Consider the following 20,691-nt stretch of genomic DNA (forward strand, 5'->3'; position numbering starts at 1 on the left):
TTATTTTCTTCTTCTGTCAACTTCCACTACTTAATTTTTGGCATTCTTTCTACAGCATTCAAACTTTTCATGTTATAATTTAGATCAGCGACTAGTAACCTGTGGTTGCTATCCAAGTGCTCACTTGGTATGACTTTAGTGTCCCTTACTTTTCCTCCAATTAATTTGTCCGTTAATATATAGTCTATAACTGTCTTAGATTTGCCATCCCAGCCATATCTGGTAATCTTATGGCTATCTTGTTTCTTGAAGAATGTATTCTTCACTAAAAGATAATTCCTTATGCACAGATTTAGAATTGCTTCACCCTCAACATTTTGTGTTCCGTATCCAAAAGGGCCCTTCACCTCCTCGTATCCATTTCTATCTGTGTCAGTCTGAGCCTTCAGATCCCCAGTTATCTTACTTGGTCTTCCAGGTCTTCAAGTAATTTCGTTTTTTCTTCCTCACTGCACCCTTGCTGAGGTGTGTACACTTGGAGTACAGTAAAACTATTCTTTCCCAAGTTCACTCTTGCTCTAATTATCCTTTCACTTACGAAGCTCACATCTGTAACTGGTTCAATGTCTTTGTGAAATGCAAACCCCACTCCATTTTTTGCCTCTTTATTGTGACCCTGCCAGTATAATTTGTACCCACCTCTCAGCAATTTAGAGTTTTTTCCCTTCCACTTGGTCTCACTCAGTCCAAGGATATGAATATTTCTCCTGTCCATCATTTCTACAATCTCTTCAGTCTTTCCTGTCAAGGTTATTACATTTAATGTTCCCACTCTCAACATGTTTTTGTCTTTTTGTTGGGTTCTAGTTTTCTGTTCTTGTTTAGTGTATCTTCTTGCGTTCCTTGGTTTTTCTTCAGGCTGTGAAGGTCTGTCATTTGTTCTAGGCGAACAAGAAGTGCTGTCTGCATTAAGTATTTTTAATCCAAGACTCGTTCTTTGATTTGAAAGCAATAACAACTTTTTCTCATCTGCTGGCCTGCTAAGCCTAACGCATCTGAGGATTTTCTTTCAGGGTTTACTCCCTCAGCGTTTGAAGACCCCTCTTCACCACAAGGCAGTTGTTCCACTCCTCATTTGCCCTTAGGAGGGAAAGGGTGCCTCCTCCGCCAGCTGCTGTACCAAAGATGTTCTCCTCGGTCGTAGCTGCCATTAAGGATTTTGCCGTATCCCTGGCTAGGGTTTGATAATGGTAAGGAAAAAAGAAGAGGTTTAGGATAGGATAGGATAGGAGGCAGGCTAATGATAGGTCATTGTGGGACACACTTCGTCTGGCTCCTCCCCTTTGGCCTGTCCTGCATGGGTGACCTTACTGGTAGCTACGCTACTGCCGGCATAGCCCTCCAGATCCAGAGCGAGCAAACCTCCTCACTCGGGAGTAATTGAATTGCACCACTGATAATGTTGTGGAGATATAGACAACCAGTTGATTTATTCTGCTGCCTTTTTTGTGGTATGGGACCAAAACAACACTGTATTGTCACAAGTGTTACCCTAAATGCCGTGAGGCGTGGTACAGGCTTCACACACCATTTCCGTAGCGTTATTATCTTGTGACAGGCCACAGACTGCACAAACTTGACACCTTTGTTTCAGTGTTTGTTCAACAACAAAAGCAGGAGCAGGAGCTTAACCATAAATCAATTTGGTTCTTTAAAACTTTTGGCCACTTGGAATTTGTCTATGGTGTTGAAGTGCCCTGTGTTGTCAGTGTGAAGCCCAATGCCATCCATATAGCTAGGCTCTGTGCATCCCTTGGATGTGATGCGATAAATACTTTTGAAAAACAGTTGAAGCAGTTGTGACTCCAAATAATTATCTTTTATATTTGTAGATTCTGAATGTTACATTGAACACAGGTATTTGTTGTGTTTCCACTTCTAACAGCAAATGCAAATATGTGTCTGCTAAATTGATTTTTGAATAGTAGTGGCCTCCATCTTACTTGTCCCGCAAGTCATCAAGATGCAGAATCAGATATAAATCTGTATTATCCTGTGCATTAACTCTGACTGTGAAGCTCCCAAAAATTAATTTTTTAATGACTATCATGGGCGTTAGTCCATTGATTGACAAGGCAGGGGTGACAGCACTTATGGCATGTAATCAATCAAGTTCTGTTTTGAGAGAATCTGCATTACGAAAGTTACTGTTTGAGCATGACAAAAATGTTGCTGGACTCGGGATTTTAATGACACATGAGTGAAAAATTTTGCACAGGCCAACAAAGATTCAAATAACTGCGCAATACATGCAGCTCATTAAATAGAGTGGTTTATCTTGCTCATTGATTTGGAAGCCAAACAATGAAATTGCATGTAGCCGAAAAATGTTTGCAAGTATTGGGGAAGCTGTCACTAATAATTTTAGTGGTCTGTAGACATTCTTATACTTAGTTATGCTGATTTGGCCTCTTAGTAGCACTGATTGACTTTTATAAACAGTCAATTGCCACTGTGGGGCTAGGAGTGGCAGTGAGCATAGTTCGTAATGTGCATCCAGATTGATGAGTGACACGGCTGTGCCCAAGTCAGTGTGAAACTATTTTGCAGATGCTGATGTCAAGCTTACTCTTCAGCATACCAGAACAAAATTGTTAAGGGGCACTGCCAGTGAACTACGTGACACCTACTAAAATTATGGGGTGCTTATTACTGACTACTATTCTGTTGTATACATGGCAGCCTTTTGCCAGTTTCTTTCTATTTTAGGAATTGTTGGTACTGACATGTTGCACACCCACGAGAATCATCTGATTTTTTGGATTTGTGGAACGAAATTGAATCTAATCTAATTTAATCTGACTTTCTCATTAAAGTTGCTGTAGCTAGTCTTGCTCCCTACTGAACTTGAGTCTGAAGCCCTTGCCTCTTCGGACTGACCACTACATTCCTCAATCATTTGAGGTAGTGTCATCAATGCAGTAGGCACTTGATGCCCTGATGACGAAGCAGATGTAGAATACATTGCATTCATTACACAAAAAATTGCATATACAATTAAGACCTTGCTGGTCAGCACTCTGTTAATCATACAGTTATTAGCACATTGATTAAATTACAATTAAGGTGTTGCCTTGTGTATTTGCTGACCATAAGGTTGGGTCAAAAAATCAATAGTATGATTGAATTTTATACTACTGGAGTCAGTGTGTGGCTGTAATTTTTGTGCCACATAACACAAATAATTAAAAGAATTTTGTGAAAGAAATAATTTTTTTTTTACACAGGCTGTTCTTTATGTCTATTTTATTTTCATTTTGTATATTACATCATTTCAGCTGTACAGCTGCATAAATATAGGAAAAGCATAATTAGAATACAAGGTACAAAGTAACCAATGATTATAGTCACCAGAATATAAAGAGCACTTACAATATTTGACCCATTAAGCACGTGTTTTGGGTTACAGTCATATAATTTCATCGGCAGAGCATCATTTGCCTGATATGCAATAAACTAAAATAAAAATTAAACATTATGTAAGTACAGATAAAATGATATGTACGCAGTAGCTGAAAATGCCATAAAATAAAATGGTTTACCTCATAACCAGGGTTGAGCTTGTAATATCTGGTTCAATACAAACAGCCAATGCAGTAAACTAGTTTCATTCAAGTAGTTTATCATGGCTCTGGATCCTGTTGCACTAAAACATTGACTGCAAGAAAACAGTAATAAAGCTTACTCAGTGGTGGGATCAGCAAGATTGCAGGAAAGCATAAATAAATTTCCTAAGTCTCCTTAGACCTACCAAAACTGTCAATGACATTGATGTAGGAGATAACACTGGGTTCTTTTATTGATCAACTTGTTGCATTAACATCATTTGTTGTTGCTGCTGCTGCTTATCTTGTTCTTGATAATGCAACAACTGCTCTAGTTGTAACTTGATTTGCTATCACCACCAGAAAAAAATAAAAATACTGTCAGGATATGCAGAGTAAGTATTCATCATCAACTTTTGTACCTGTCCAGATACCCAAATAATTGCGACGTTTGCCTGCTTTATTTCTTCGTTGATAGTCCTCGGTGTCGACATATTGCGTTGTTATACTGGCTGAAAAATGCAGGGTGGAAGTTCAACACTGATTACTGTAAATGATGTAGCGGACAGTTGCATTTCACATTTCTTTACTTTCACTGTTCACACACCCCTCCCCCCCCCCCCCTCCCCCCAATATTACACTTATACGGCCAGTTAGCTATTGGCAAATTTTGATAAGCCTCATTAATAGGTTGCAGGCAAACATCAGCATACTGCTACAATAGTTTACTGTTGAATATCTATGAGCAGTAAAAACCTAACCACACAGTTCAAAGTTCTTGCAGAATAATATGGTATGTATTGAACAGACATTGTCATTGTTCTAACACATGTCCTATTTGTGTTACACTTCTTTCACAGTTAAGTTGATGCATTGTTGTTGACCTAACCAGCACGCATTTCTTGTCTGAAAATTGACTGTGGACTGACTGTCTTGGGACCAAAAATTAGACCTTTATATATCATCACAATAATAATTAATGAAACTATACATTGTTTGATGTTTAACTTACAGAAATTGCAATTAAAACATAACTCATTAAATTAACTGAATACACTAAGAAAGCGGTTCTCTTTAACAGTTTTATTCTACCGAGAGAGTTAAGCCGTATTATTTGTGTAAATGATGAAATTAACAGATAAAGTTATAGAAAAAACACTTTTGACAAAATGGATAATTACTTTGGAATTAATTAAGAGCTGGCTTTGCTAACATGTTTTCAAATAGAGCCAAATAAATACTTAAAGAATGCCAGAATTTATATTTGTTTATACATCAACAATAGAATTTAAGTTATGAAACAATCAATGATTTCACCCTTTACCAAAAGATATTAACTAGGAATAGTCAAAATAAATTAGGAAACTGATGACATACACAAAACTAAGCTCAAAGCTAGATCTGGTGTTACATACTTTAAAACTAATGGCCAACCTTTCTCTTTTAATGAAAATGCAGATTATACTCACATATGTCAATGATAATTAGTCAAAAATAAATAATGAATTTAAGGAGGCAGATGGCAGAATAAGAGAGAAAGTAAAAAGATCCCAGCTTGCTTTGTCACACACTGCTCTAACATACAATGCGTTAAATCCCAATTGAGTCTTGTACTTAAACGAAATGCATAAAAAAAGCAGTGCTGAGTTAATGAGAACACTTCAAACAGATAAGTGTAAAGTCCAGGTAATAGTAAGGTCATTTATAGGAAACAGTGTATGGAGCTAAATGATAAGAGGCATAAATTACAGTGAACTGTCTCGGCCATGAGAGTTGCATTTGCAGTGGCTATATACAATCAATGCTGAAGCTGTGTTAATTTAATTTGTGCTATAAAAACATGTTACACACCATAAACCACAGAATTTCTCATAATTATAAAACATAACAAACAAATTTTTGTGAGGAGTACTGATTTTTATATTTGTACTTTTTGTTTCAGAAGAAAAACAGCCAGTGGGACATGTAATTGCTGTGGATTGTCTGCCTATATACCCTGTCAATGGTGCAATCATTCTGGGTGGTCATGACTTCACTGAGCAAACAACTCAAAAGAAACTTAGAGAACATTTGAACAACTTTGGCCCAGCTGATGTGATACTGAGTGATATGGCTCCGAATGCAACTGGAGTGCGTGTTCTGGATCAAGAGAATATATTGGTATTAGCTTATGCAGCATTCAAGTTTGCACTTACTGTCTCAAAGCCAGGATCAGCAATTCTTTTGGTTAAGGTTTGTTGTGCAATGGTTTTAATGTTATGCTTTTATTTGTGATGAATGTTGAGAGGTGAAAGTCTCATATTTTTACCCATAATGTCTTACTTGTAAAACTTTCCTCACACAATGTTAATTACAAAGATATTTTCTTTTCAAAGCTATATTATGTGCAATGGAAATAATCATTTATTATTGTGCTGTACATATCAAGAGTGGGAGCAATAAAAATTGAAAATTAAGAATGATAAGCCCGTATTATGAATAATGTAAGGCAAAATTGCACTGTATAGATTATGTTGTTTAGAGGAGATAGATACCTATCTTAAATTTCAAAGATGACAAAGCCCCATTGGCTAAAAGTGAAGAATATCTGGAATTGTAGAATGAACTGGACAGCATATCAGAGAATACCAGTTGTTGGTACTCAAAGTTAAAATGAATTTCACAAACAGTAGCAAAAATAATAACAGGGACTTCATAATCATCAAAATTGGGGAAAATATTATCCTACTTATAAGAATGCTGTTGTGAGTGTAAACTATCCCATTAATGAAGTGGTCTTAGTTGTCCCACCTAGTGACAACCTCTACCTCAGTGTTTCAGTGAACATCACATCAACATCTGGCTAAATGCTGAGACATTGCATTTCTCTGTCTGGTTACATGAGAGATGCGGTAATCCCCTCCCCTCAGATATGGATGCTGGGGATCATTGTGTGTTGGTTGTGGGAGCATGGTGTTGTGATGGGGTTGGAGGCTGTGCTCAGTTACTTCTGTTGGCATTATTAATCTACCTAGAGTGTCGATCATTACTGGATGCACTGTTGGCTGATAGTTGCTTAGACCAAATTCCATGCTGAACTTTCACTTGGAGTTAACTGAACTGAATGTTATCAGCCTATAGGTGATGGCAATGGCACCAGAACAATTATTGTGGGACTTTATTGTGGTACTTCTGATACGACATCCTTACAGTGTCAATTCTTGCTTCATTTATTACAAGAAGTTTGGCTTGTGAGTTTGACAAGTAGAGTGTCAAAGGCATCAGGCTATGACTTTTTGCAGAAATCTGACCATCATTCGTCTAAAACATTTATTGAGGATAAGTAATCGTAAGCTTATTGTGAAATACAAATTCTAAAGCATTGGATAAAAACTTGGATAATCGTTTTACAATGAGGTGACAAAACTCGTGGGATAGCGATAAGCACAGTACAGATGGCAGCAGTATCATGTACACCAGGTATAAATGGACAGTGCATTGGCAATGCTGTCATTTGTACTCAGGTGATTCATGTGAATTGATGTCTGACGTGATTACAGCTGCACGACGGGAATTAACAGACTTTGAACACGGAATGCTAGTTGGAGCTAGATGCATGGGACACCCCATTTTGGAAATCATTAGGGAATTCAGTATTCTGAGATCCATGGTGCCAAGAATACCAAATTTTAGGCATTACCTCTCACTACGAACAATGCAGTGGCCAATGACCTTCACTTAATGACTGAAAGCAGTGGTGTTTGCGTAGAGTTGTCAACACTAACAGACAAACAGCATAGTGTGAAGTAACTGCAGAAATCAATGTGGGATGTATGATGAGCATGTCCATTAGGACAGTGCGGAGAAATTTAGAGTTGATGGGCTGTGGCAGCAAAAGACAGATGCGAGTGCCTTTGCTAACAGCATGACATTGCCTACAGTGCCTCTTCTGGATTTGTGACCATATTGATTGCACACTAGATTACTAGAAAACTGTAGTCTGGACAGACGAGTCCCATTTCCATTTGATAAGAGCTGATGGTAGGGTTCAAGTGTGGTGCATACCCCACAAAGCCGTGGACGAAAGTTGTCTCAACAAGGCATTGTGCAAGTTGGTGGTGGCTCCACAGTGGTGTGGGCTGTGTTTATGTGAAATGGGCTGGGTCCTCCGTTCCAGCTGAACCAATCATGGTTATGTTCGGCTACTTGGAGACCGTTTGCAGCCATTCATGGACTTCATGTTTACAAACAATGATGGCATTTTTATGGATGACAATGTGCCATGTCACTGGACCACAATTGTTCATGATTGGTTTGAAGGACATTCTGGATAATTCGAGTCAATGATGTTGCCATTCAGATCACCCATCATGAATTCCATACTAATGAATAATGGGAAGATCAGTTCATGCACAGGATCCTGTACAGGCAACACTTTTGCAGTTACGGACATCTATAGAAGTAGCATGGCTCAATATTTCTACAGGGGACTTCCAATGACTTGTTGAGTCCGTGACACATAGAGTTCTTGGACTACGCCGGACAAAAGCAGATCCAACACAATATTAGGAGGTATCACATGACTTTCGTTACTGCAGTGTATAAGTTCCTGCTTCCAGGCTGTCGGGTAGATGCTGGAAGTCAGAGAGTAGTGAAATATGTCCATTAATTTGGACATTAGTGGACTAGAAAATGAGGTCGTTCATTTGCTTTGTAATATAATCATGTCCAGCAGCTTTCAAACAAATCTGTGCAGTTGATTTCTTGCGGTATTGAAGGCTGCATACTGAAGAAAAATGTTTAGTTCACACCAACCAAGGGTTTATTCAGGGAACTGAATTTTTGTGCTGTTTTGTTGGTAAAGTAAGGGCATAGTGTGATGAAATACTAATTTTGGACCTTGACGGGAGTTTAGGGGTTCAGCTTTAGATTTGTCTATTCCTACACTCTGTAGATTTTGCCACCGGATGGTGGATCTGTGAATGTCCTCAATTAATGAATGAGCATATGTAAGCAATGAGTTTTTAATTTCTTACACATTGAGTAGCTTGGTTCCATATTTGCTTGTTAGTGAGATAGTTGTCACAGGTCGGGTGCAGTTTTTGTGTTCTGTGAACTGTGTCTGATACTCATAAGGTGTTTAAGCCATGGTGTAGTATGTCTCATACAGGTTTCAGAGGAGTGTGTTTATCACGTAAACTAAATGAACTCCGCCCGAACAGGTCATAGAGGCCCAGTGGTACTGACCAGCCACTGTGTCATCATCAACCCACAGGCGTCACTGGATGTGGATATGGAGGGGCATGTGGTCAGCACACTGCTCTCCCAGCCGTATGTCAGTTTATGAGACTGGAGCCGCTAAATCTCGATAAGTAGCTCCTCAGTTTGCCTCACAAGGGCTGAGTGCACTCTGCTTGCCAACAGCACTCGGCAGACCGGATGGTCACTCATCCAAGTGCTAGCCCAGCCTGACAGTGCTTAACTTCGGTGATCTGACAGGAACTGGTGCTACCACTGTGTCAAGGCCGTTGACTACTGAGTCAAAATTTATATTGATGTTATTTCATGCCATTGCCTCCAAAGAAATTTCATAGGCATTAGCTCAAGTTGAAACATAGTCATGTACTTAAAATTTGTAAGTGTTGTTTGGATATTTTAATGAGTAATTCATAAATGTTACATCTTGAACAGATATGTCTGATGCAGAGACACCGAAATGATACTTCTGCCATTTTACTGCACAAAATTCTTTATTTTATATTACTATCATGATTTTGGCCTTAAGCTATATCAACTACAACAGTGTTGGGTATAATTGGATTTTGTTAATGAAGACATCATCAAGATATATTGAACTGGGTGTCCCAGAATGCAGATAAGTACAAAGTCACAAAAATGTTTGGCAGAAAGGTAGCAAACATATTTTCAAAAAAAGAAGTTTATACAGTCAAATGACAGAAATATCATTCAAACATTATCGCATGACTGTGGCCCCAAAAATATGAGAAGATTAACAAAGATCTCTGGAGGTTTGCCCCTCTCCCCCCTGCCCCTGCCCCTCTCCCCCCTGCCCCTGCCCCTCTCCCCCCTGCCCCTGCCCCTCTCCCCCCTGCCCCTGCCCCTCTCCCCCCTACCCCTGCCCCTCTCCCCCCTACCCCTGCCCCTCTCCCCCCTACCCCTGCCCCTCTCCCCCCTGCCCCTGCCCCTCTCCCCCCTGCCCCTGCCCCTCTCCCCTCCCTGCCCCTCTCCCCCCCTGCCCCTCTCCCCCCCTGCCCCTCTTCCCTCCCTGCCCCTCTTCCCTCCCTGCCCCTCTTCCCTCCCTGCCCCTCTCCCCCCCTGCAAGTTGGAGAGTTGTCCAAAATGCAATCAGGGTCAGTCATAATAAAAACAGCATCCTCTGTCCAGTCATGGGCACTACTCGCCTGTGACAAGCTGGTGGATCTTTGTGTTTCCATCACACCAGGGTATTATATTTCACACAGATCTTCTTTTGCAGCCTGTGGAGGCCGGAGTCCCTCCATTGAAGGTTAGACATGGACAACTGCCCACCACTACTCATGTTGCACACATTCATAATTCTCTTGTGCATCCGAATTACTGTCTCGTTTTCCCAACCACCGCAGTTCATCTCCCACATCGGTGGCCCAGGCCAGGGCTCACAATTGCGGTTCACGTCCGATCGCTTCTGTCTGAACTGGAGTTCTTTCCTTTACCACTTCCATTTGAGGTCCAGTCACATACGTCTCCATGGTGTAAACCTCGACCGAAGCTTTGCCAGGACCTTTTTCATGGCCCTAAAGACTCAGTTACCTCCTGCGGCTCTCCGCTGCCACTTCCCCTTGATTCTTGACATGTTCTGGGGCTCTGAAGAGGTTTACACCAATGGCTCGATGGCTGATGGTCATGTTGGCTTTGCCTACATTCAAGGAGGCCATATTGAACAGCATTCCTTGCCCGATGGCTGCAGTGTTTTCACTGCAGAGCTGATGGCTACACTTCGTTCTCTTGAACACATCCATTCATGCCCTGGGGAGTCATTTCTTCCCTGTACTGACTCCTTGAGCAGCCTACAAGCTATCGACCAGTGCTACCCTTGTCATCCTTTGGTAGCGACCATCCAAGGAGTCCATCTATGCTCGGGAACAATCCAGTCATTTAGTGGTGTTTGTGTGGACCCCAGATCACGTTGGAATCCCAGGCAACGAACTTGCTGACAGGCTACACAGAAACTGCTTATGGAGATCAGCATTCCAATAATTGACCTGAGTTCATTATTACGCCCCAAAGTTTTTCAGCTTTGAGAGACGGAATGACATATTCTCAGTACACACAACAAACTACGTGCCATTGAGGAGACTGTGAATGTGTGGAAGGCCTCCATGCGGGCCTCTCGCAGGGACTCTGTGGTTCTCTGCCGGCTCCGCATCATTGTTCACACTTGGTCGACCCACGGCTACCTCCTGTGCTGTGAAGACCCACCTCAGTGTCGGTGCGGCACCTGGTTGACAGCGGCCCATATTCTTTTGCACTGTCCTATCTTGGCTGCCCTGAGAGATCACCTTCGGTTACTGGACTCGTTATCATTAATTTTAGCAGACAAAGCCTCATCGGCTGATTTGGTTTTACATTTTATATGTGAGGGTGGGTTTTATCATTTGATCTAAATTTTAGTGCATGTTCTTTGTCCCTCAGTGTCCTCCACCCTAGTGCTTTTAGGGTGGAGGTTTTAATGTGTTGCAGAGTGGCTGGCTTATTCTTTTATTTTCATGGTTAGCCAACCTGCTCTCCTCTTTTACTTTCTTCTATCTGTTTCTTGTGTCTGTGTTTTTCTTGTCCTATCATGTTCCTTGCAGTGTTCATTGTTCTTCTGTCATTCTTGTGGTTTTTCCTTCCTTTCGCTAATGTGCTGTATGTCTTGTTTATTTTATTCTTTCCCTTGTGGAATTGTTACAGTAGGAAAAAGGGACCGATGACCAAGCAGTTTGGTCCCTTTCCCCCCCTTTCAAACAAACCAACCAACCAACCAACCCACTCCCCCCAGGGGACTCGTCAATCTTTGGCGGATTCATGCTTGGCTACCATGGGGCCCCTGCCTTTGCAGCATTTTTCCCCCATCTGTGCTGCATATCTATATCACATGTCTTACATCATCATATATGTTATATCATCATTATGTTATATAATATATCCTCATGCTATTCTTTTCCCCTTCGCCTGGGGAACATGTCTGGGATGTTATTGGGAATGTTCTGCATTGTCTGCCGCTGACGTACGAGCAGTCTCACTTTTGTTTTTCGCTCTCTTTTCCTTTCTTTGTTTCCCTTCTCCTCTCATTCCTCTGCTTCAATGTTCCAGGTTCCTCTTTTTCTTCTTCCTCCCTGTGCGCTCCTGAAGGCCGACCCATGCCTCTGACGTGTAACTGGTGACCGGGTACTGTGTCATTCCCAGCCCCGGGTCGACAGGTAGGGTTTGCACATACACCCTGGTACAGGCCAGACCCAGGGAGGGGTGATTGCCTGAGCTGCAACCTTCCCAAATTGCTGATTGGTCCATCTGTCAGATGTTTGGGAGGTGTGACCTGAGATGTGAACAATCGCCTAAGGCGGGTGCGCCCTCTTGTGAAGGGAGCCCCCAGTTGGAAGGAGCGTGCCATTGGAGACACTGGCAATCATGGGGGATTTTCTCACAATGTGTCAATCATCTTCCCAATCAACGTCTATGAAATGTAAATGTAATTAGGCTACTGATTCGGAGACCCTTCCCGCTGCACCACAGTTCCTCAAGGTCACATGTACTGAAGACAGTCAGTCCTTTGCCACAGTAAATCTGTTTGTTATTCAGAAAGGTGTTGATGCAATTGCTGGCCCTGTGAAATCCTGCTCTCGTTTATGGAATGCCACTTTGCTTTTGGAGACTGCTTCTGATTCTCGAGCACAACTGCTTGCTTCCTTGCTTCTCCAAGGCTACCCTGTTCATGTTGAAGCCCATGGAATCTTCAATTCTTCCCATGGTGTAATTTACACCAGGCTACTCAATGGTCTAACAGAGGCCGAAATCCAATCTTACCTCTCTGATCAGGGTGTCATTGCTGTCCATTGTGGAATGAAAAAGGTAGATTCCTCCTTAGTGCCCACCTGTGCTCTTTTCCTCACCTTTGATAGAGTGGTGCTGCCATCAGAGATCAAAGCAGGCTATGAAATTATCACAGTCTGGCCGTACATTCCAAACCCAATTCGCTGCTACCAGTGTCATCGTTTCAACCACACTAGAACGTCTTGTTGACACCCAGCCAAATGTGTAACCTGTGGTAGGGATGCACATGAGGGCTATTGTCTGCCTCCTCCTCCCCGCTGTATCAACTGCAGTGGCAGCCCTGCTGCCTCCTCTTGGGATTGCCCTGTGTATCTTGATGAGCTGGCTGTCCAAGAGATTCGGGTGAAGGAAAAAGTGCCTTATCCAGTAGCTCGCAAACCCTGTGTTCTCCTGCCTGGCACTTGTAGTTCTGTTCTTGTTACCCCTCGTTCCATGAAGGACATGGCCATGCAGACATGCGACCTCAAATTCAGCTCTGAGGTTGTGAAATCGCCATTGTCAAGATAGCATCACCATCCCCCCATCCGTTTGTGCAACAAACTGTCAAACTCTCTCTCAAGGGTCGAAGCCACCAGCTACACAACCAGTAGACAGGAAAGGACAGAAGTACTCCCATGAAGGCTTCCTCTGTCCTCCAGCCAAACAACACCCGAGTCTTCCTCTAACCGGAAAGGCTCAAAGAAGTCCACCAAAGGCAAGTGGTCTTCTCCTTCGCCAACTGTAAGATCCTGTTCGACGGTGTCACCATGTGGTACCTTAGCTGGGCCAGCCTCTGTCTCACTGGTGCGCACCACCAACCATTTTTCAGCTTTGGACTCCATGGACCGACCGCACAACCAAGTGGATGCTTCTGTGGACCCCATGGAGCAGGATCCTCCTGCTTCTGTGCCCTGTAGTAGCAACTCTCCACCAACTGGCCGCTTTTTAAGGCTGACTGGCAGCTTTACTCCTCCCTGGCGACCATCACAGAACAAGATATCCCCAGTTGCAACGTTATCCTTACTGCTGCAGAACGTTCCATTCCTCACACTTCCTCATTACCACACCATGTCCCAGTTCCTTGGTGGACTGAGGCGTGCCACGACGCAGTTCACGCATGGAGATGTGCTCTCCACCCTATGCTGTAAAACTGCATTCATTATAAACAGATGCATGCAAAGTGTCATCGAGTTCTTCGGGATAGCAAAAGAGCTAGTTGGATTTCATTCACAAGTTCTTTTAACAGTTCCATCCCTTCCTCTGTCATGTGGGCCAACCTCCGACGGCTCTCTGGAACCAAGCTCCATTCCCCCATTTCTGGCCTGAGAGTAGGTGTCGATGACATCATGGATCCTGTTGCTATCTCCAACACCTCGGCCCGCCATTTTGCGGAAGTTTCGAGCTCTTCTCACTATCACCCTGCGTTTATCCATTGGAAACGAGTGGAGGAAGCTCTGGCAATACTCTTCTCTTCTCAGAATTGTGAGTGCTACAATGCCGCCTTCACTATGAGGGAGCTAGATCATGCTCTCAGTTCATCTCGGTCCTTCACCCCAGGACGACGCTATCCACATTCAGATGTTGCAGCACCTCTCTCTTGTGGGCAAGCACTTTCTGCTCAACACATACAACTGCATCTGGGCTGAGGGCACATTTCCTGGACGCTGGCATGAAGCCACAGTCATACCCATACCTAAACCCGATAAGGACAAGAGCCTCCCTTCTAACTACTGCCCAATCTCTCTTACCAGCATCATTTGCAAGGTGATGTAACATATGATTGATGCCCGGCTGGTATGATGGCTTGAGTCTCGCAATTTACTAACAAATGCACAGTGTGGATTTCGAGCATGTGGTTCTGCAGTTGACCATCTTGTTACTTTGTCCATCCCTGGCATGGATGGTTTTTTGCATGAATCCCAGACTGGTCGTATTTTTCGATTTGGATTAGGCCTAAGACACCAGCTGGAGAACATGTATCCTCCATATTCTTCCATGGCCACCTGCCCTGTTCCCTTCAGGCATTTTTACAAGACTGAGTTTTCAAGGTGCATGTGGGTTTTGCCTTGTTGGACACCTTTATCCAGGAAAACAGTGTGCTTCAGGGATCCGTCCTGATTGTCATCCTCTTTGCTATCACCATTGGGCCTGTCTCCCACCGGGCATCTCTAGCTCCATTTTTGTTGACGAGTTTGCCATTTATTGCAGTTCTCCACATACCTGTCTCACTGAGGGGCATCTTCAACAGTGTCTTGATCGTCTTTACTCCTGGAGCATCGACAATGGCTTTCACTTCTCCACTGACAAACCCGTCCCTATGAATTTCTGGCGACGCAAGTGGTTTGTCGCACCATCTTTACATCTTGGGCCCGTTGCCCTTCAGCTCGTAGAAACTACAAAATTCCTGGGGCTCACGCTTAGTAGGAAACACTCTTGGTCCTCCCCTGTATCTTACCTGGCAGCCCGCTGTACACGGTTCCTTAATGTCCTCATTGGTACTTCCTGGGGAGCTGATTGTACCACCCTCCTCCATTTGTACCAGCCCCTTGTCCGTTCGAAACTGGACTATGGGTGTTTTTGTTTATGCATCTGCATGCCCATCCCTCTTAAGCCGTCTCATCACTATCCACCATCATGGCATATGTGTGGCCACAGGCACCTTTTACACCAGCTTGGTTGAGACTGTGAATGCTGAAGCTGCTGAACTACCCCTGTCCAACTGCCGTGACTTTCTCCTCAGCAGGTATGCATGCCATTTCTCATGCGTGGCCACCCATCCTATGCCTCCTTCTCTGATGATTGCTTTGATCGTCAGTATGGGACTCGTGCTGCTTCTCTGTTACCCCCTGGAGTCCGCTTTCGGCACTTGCTACGGCGACTTGACTTCACACTACCTGCACCTTTCCCGGTGGGTGTGAACCCTTCACCACCTTGGCTTTGTGAAGTAGCCCATGTTAACTCCGGCCTTCATTCGCTTCCTAAGGACACTACTCCAGCCTTGGTCTATCGCCTTGAGTTTCACCATGGAACTTCGTGATAGTACCTTTGTATATGGTGATGGGTCTCAGACTGACCGTGGGGTCGCTTGTGCCTTCGTCGTTGTCACCTGTGTCTTTCGATATTGGCTTCCGGCACACTCCTCAGTATTTACAGCTGAGCTCTTCGCCTTGTATCAGGCCACTGAGTACATCCGACGACACAGCCTTTTCAATTGGTCCTCTGCTCAGACTCACTCAGTGCCCTTGAAAGTCTGTGTGCATTGTGTATTGTACACCTCCCATCCCATAGTGCAATGGGTCCAGGAAAACACTGCTCACTCTTGGTGCAGCCAGTGTGATGTTTATGTGCGTTCCAGGTCATGTCGGTCTGCCAGGAAACAAGGCTGCTGATGCTGCTGCCAAGGCTGCAGTCCTTGTACAACAGTCCGAGAATACCTATATTCCTTCCAATGATCTCTGTGTTGCCGTCTGTTAGGAGGTGGTGTTGCTTTGGCATTGCCGATGGTCCTCCCTTCACAGGAATAAGCTCCGGCTTATTAAGCCTCTCCCAGCGGCTTACACGACCTCCTCTCGGCCCTCCTGCTGGGAGGAGGTTATTTTAAATCGGCTGTGTATTGGGCACTGCCTTTTTTGCCATCGTCATTTGCTAAGTGGTGCTACCCCACCACTTTCTACACATTGCACTCAAGTTTTAACTGTCCGCCACATCCTGATGGACTGTCCATTTCTTAACCTTTTACGTTCCTGTCTGGGTTTGCCATCTGAGTTATTGGCTGCTTTAGCAAATATGGTAAAGACTATTTAATTTTTACTTTTGGACCTCCATTTCTGTTTGGTATCTTCCTTAGCCCTTTTTCCAAGTGCTGGTTTTTAGCTGTCTTCTATTACATCAATTGAGACTGACGTGTAGTCTTAGTGTTCTTTAGTTTTGACTTGGGCGCATATGACGCCAGTTGTTTTTGCGCCCCAGAGCAAAACAAAATCAAACCCCCTCCTACTCTCGCCTACTCCCACTCCTGCTCCCCCTTACCACTCCTGCTCCCCCTTACCACTCCTGCCCCCCACCACTCCTGCTCCCCCTTACCACTCCTGCCCCCCACCACTCCTGCTCCCCCTTACCACTCCTGCCCCCCACCACTCCTGCCCCCCACCACTCCTGCCCCCCACCACTCCTGCCCCCCACCACTCCTGCCCCCCACCACTCCTGCCCCCCACCACTCCTGCCCCCCCACCACTCCTGCCCCCCACCACTCCTGCCCCCCCACCACTCCTGCCCCCCACCACTCCTGCCCCCCACCACTCCTGCCCCCCACCACTCCTGCCCCCCCACCACTCCTGCCCCCCACTCCCGCCCCCCACCACTTCCAACCCCCCACCATTCCCAACCCCCACCCCCACCCACCACCACTCCTGCCCTCCACCACTCCTGCTCCCCCACCACCACTCCTGCCCCGCCCCCCCCACCACCACCACCACTCCCGCTCCCCCACCACCAACACCCCACTCCCGCTCCCCCACCACCAACACCACCACCACCACCACCACCACCACCACCACCACTCCCGTTCCCCCCACCACCACCACCACCACCACCACCACCACTCCCACTCCCCACACCACCACTCCCACTCCCGCTCCCCCCACCACCACTCCCATTCCCCCGTCTCTCGCACTCCCCTTTTATAATGTTTTGTGAACATTGGCAGTCTGGCAGTAGCTGCTAACAATGTTTGAGACTCATTGCACAGTCACCTTAAGATATCTTTGCAACGATAAGATTGTCTTTGCTTCACTGGACACCAGAGTTTAAAAAAATGAGAAGAAATGCTCAAAAATATATTATAAATAACACATTTAACAAACTGCTATACATTCACTGCAGCAGCAAGAACCATATAAAGTGGGGAAAAATGTGCTAGTTTTGTGCGTTTAGTTCAAATATATTGTGGGTCACACTAAATAAGTATTCAGAAAAAGATGTAATGAACTGGGTGGACAGTTATGCCATGATGTAGCAATTCTGTCAAAAGGTGTCCTAGAGAACAATGCGGTAAATTCAACAGTGATCATTGTCCTGCAGACAGTTGAATGAAAATAAATAGGAGACTGTTTGTTTTCTTTTCAAATAAATATATAATGTACTGAAATTTGTAAAATGTTGGTAGCTTTCATTGTATTGATAATGAAAGCAATCTCTTTTGTCACTTATTAATTGTAATGTTGCTCAAACACAATAATAGAAAACTGTTATAAGTTCTGTGTTCAAAAAAATCATTCATGGAATAAAATTTTGCCAACTCACAGGTGCATAAACTGAAAATTCGGAATAAATCTTATGGAGATGGAAAGCTACTGTTGATAAAATCTAGGACATAGGATAAAAGTTCATAGGCTTCCATGGATGGTGTCATTGTGGGTAAAATAATTTTGGATATTGGGACGCATGATTTTAAACTACTAAAACAACTAAACTGCTGGCATTTTGAACAATTTTCTGCAGTCCTTTCTTGCCTTACAGTCAGCCACCATGGTAGCACATGCAGTAGCATACTGTACAGTCACCTTCTCCATAACAACCTCTTCATATTGTTCAGTGACATCTCAGATTTGTGATGTCAGTAGCCATCAAATAACCAAAAATGGCAGTAACATAAAGGAAGACAATCAGTAGCGTACAGCAATGATCCGTCATGAATAGGACCGCTGCAAGTCAGATGAGACATTGGCAGTTTAGTTGTTTTAGTAGTTTACAGTGATGCAGCCCAGTACCCAAAATTAGGTTATCCATAAAGAACATATGATCTTTGGTGTTCTGGCTACATCCTGTACTGAATATGCAATATAGCTGACACCTTTCTGAGAAACAGTATAATGAAGGCTGTTGCCAGGGCAATGGGAAAAAGTGAGGGAATGAAAATTGGGATTTACAGTAGTGATGGGGAGCTCGTGAAGGAGTCGTTCAAATGAACGCTTCACTCCAGTAAAGTGTGAACTAACCACTCAATTTCAATGAACTGGTACTTCAAACTCTTCAGAGATAGCATACTCCACACTTTTTTCTAGTTCACTCACTCTCTTCCCCTCTCCCACTACATCGGCGCTACGTTACTCATCCTCCCTTCACTTCAGTCCTCCCTCTACTGCCTGTCAACGAATCGCGTGGTGTTCGTGGGGAACGATAGGTTTGCGATGGGTTGTGGAGGTGAGGGGCGAGGGGAAGGCAGCGTCAGCTACGGGTAGCCTACCATTGGCAGCGCTTGCAGGCAAATGAATATTAAAGATACAAACGAGGAGGCTGGCTGTATGAGCACGCACAGCTAACATGAAAATAAAAGGTTTGTTAATAACACTGAAAGAGGGATTTTACTTGAAATCGTACCCATGACTACAGGTGACGGTTTACGATTTGAATGTGGAGGGTTATTATTCTCAACAAAAATAAAATCTACAGGAAAACTTCATTTTGGATTAAATTTTAAAAGGAACATAAAATTGGATTGCATTTCGTTGGTAGCCCAAGTTTTCAGTCCATGAATACAACAAATAATGTTTCACTTGGCAGATAAAGACTTTTTCGGGCGCTTCATGAAAAAATGTCGAGCAAGATTAAATGTATCACCTTCTTTATATGTGACAGGCTTCTCTGTTTATCTTTCCTTTGTCCCCTTTGACTGTGCTCTATTTAAGTTAACTCAGACGCTGTAACAGCGTAAAATGTTGCGTGAATGTTACTGCATAGTTCGGCCATCAGTTGGTGAAATTATGAAGTATTACGAAGCTTTATTGTACGAGCGAGGCGAAGCGAGCGAACTGGGCAAGTTCGCCAGGCTTCCATACTTCATGAATGAACTACTTCATTTGAACGCTTCACGGAAAAGAGTGAAACGAATGAAGTAGTTCACGGGAATGAACGAGTTCGACCCATCTCTAGTTTACAGACTGTCAGTGATGAGTTTGGCTCTCAAGCTCAGAGTGAGCAAAGATGGTGAAGAAAACTTTTGCTTCAGGTGATACAGAGAAACCATGGATACTTAAAATCAGGATGTCTGGACAGTGATTTGAATCTTTCTTGTGAATGTTATACCTGCCAAGTCACTTGGTAGTAGTTCATTCTAGTTTTAAATAGACGGGGACACAAATGTGCAGAACAGTTGCTGTGTATTACTAACATTAATTAGTAGTAGACTTTTAGGACATTGCTGTACTTGTAAATGATGATTTTTCTGAAAACCGAATATAGCTTTAGCAGTATATATATTCCAGACACAGCATATACGTGGAACTTTGTGTACTTTGTTCTTTCATGACATTCTGGTATTTTATTCCATGTTTTTGTTCCAGGAAATCCACACTCATTAATGATGAATTTGAGTACTCTGGACTGTTGTAAAGGTTTTTGTGCAGACAGTGTTTCTAATATTTATGGTTTTTTTCAGATATGGGATGGAGGTGGTGTGCCATCACTTTGTACTGATCTGAACAGATATTATGAGTCTGTGAAGGTAGTCAAACCAGCAGCAAGTCGAACTGATTCTGCAGAGAAATTCATTCTTGCTAGAGGGTTTAAGAAGTCTGTATAAAGTGGTGAATTATATTTATTACTAAAATGATCTTAAGATTGTGCCGGAATGCAACTTCTCTTTGACTTCCTCTAGTGTGTCATATTAATTTCCATATAGCTTTTCAATTATGTAATCTCTGTAGTATGTTTTACTAATTACCACATAACTTTCCAATTGTGTAGTTACATTTCTGGTTATGGAAAAATCAATACTGTTGTAATTCTCTGTAACAGTTTGTACCAGAATAAAATTGATTTTTTTTAAAATCCTTACATATGTCAGAACATCAGACTATTTGTGTGCAAAACTTTCCAGTTAATCATATCAAGTTTTTACCTTAAGTATGGTACTTTGCAGTGTATCGTAACGATCATGACTTCAATCAGAGAAAAGTGTGGACATACGAAATGAAGCAACATGTCTGTGTCAATCTACAGTTCCCATTTTCTGGTCTTTCCTGATCTCCAGATTATCTCTCCCTGCGGGTCTGGGGGTAAGAATAGGCCCAAGGTATTCTTACCTTCATAAGAAGCC

At 43.4% G+C, this 20,691-nt stretch overlaps 1 protein-coding gene across 2 annotated transcripts in view; it reads left to right on the forward strand.

Annotated features, from left to right (window-relative positions):
- Nucleotides 1-20,429, forward strand: part of LOC126235930 (rRNA methyltransferase 2, mitochondrial) — a 74,649-nt gene extending 54,220 nt beyond the window's left edge. The window contains exons 3-4 of one of the 2 annotated variants that reach the window (XM_049944893.1): nt 5,488-5,777; nt 20,032-20,429. In XM_049944893.1, the coding sequence (XP_049800850.1) occupies nt 5,488-5,777; nt 20,032-20,175 (434 nt within the window). In that variant the 3' untranslated portion in view covers nt 20,176-20,429. The remainder of the gene's footprint in view (nt 1-5,487; nt 5,778-20,031) is intronic. The other variant, XM_049944894.1, reaches the window with a different exon arrangement.
- The last annotated feature ends 262 nt before the right edge of the window (nt 20,430-20,691 follow it).

This window comes from Schistocerca nitens, chromosome 2, assembly GCF_023898315.1.
Source record: "Schistocerca nitens isolate TAMUIC-IGC-003100 chromosome 2, iqSchNite1.1, whole genome shotgun sequence".
NCBI classification, from domain to species: Eukaryota; Metazoa; Arthropoda; class Insecta; order Orthoptera; family Acrididae; genus Schistocerca; species Schistocerca nitens.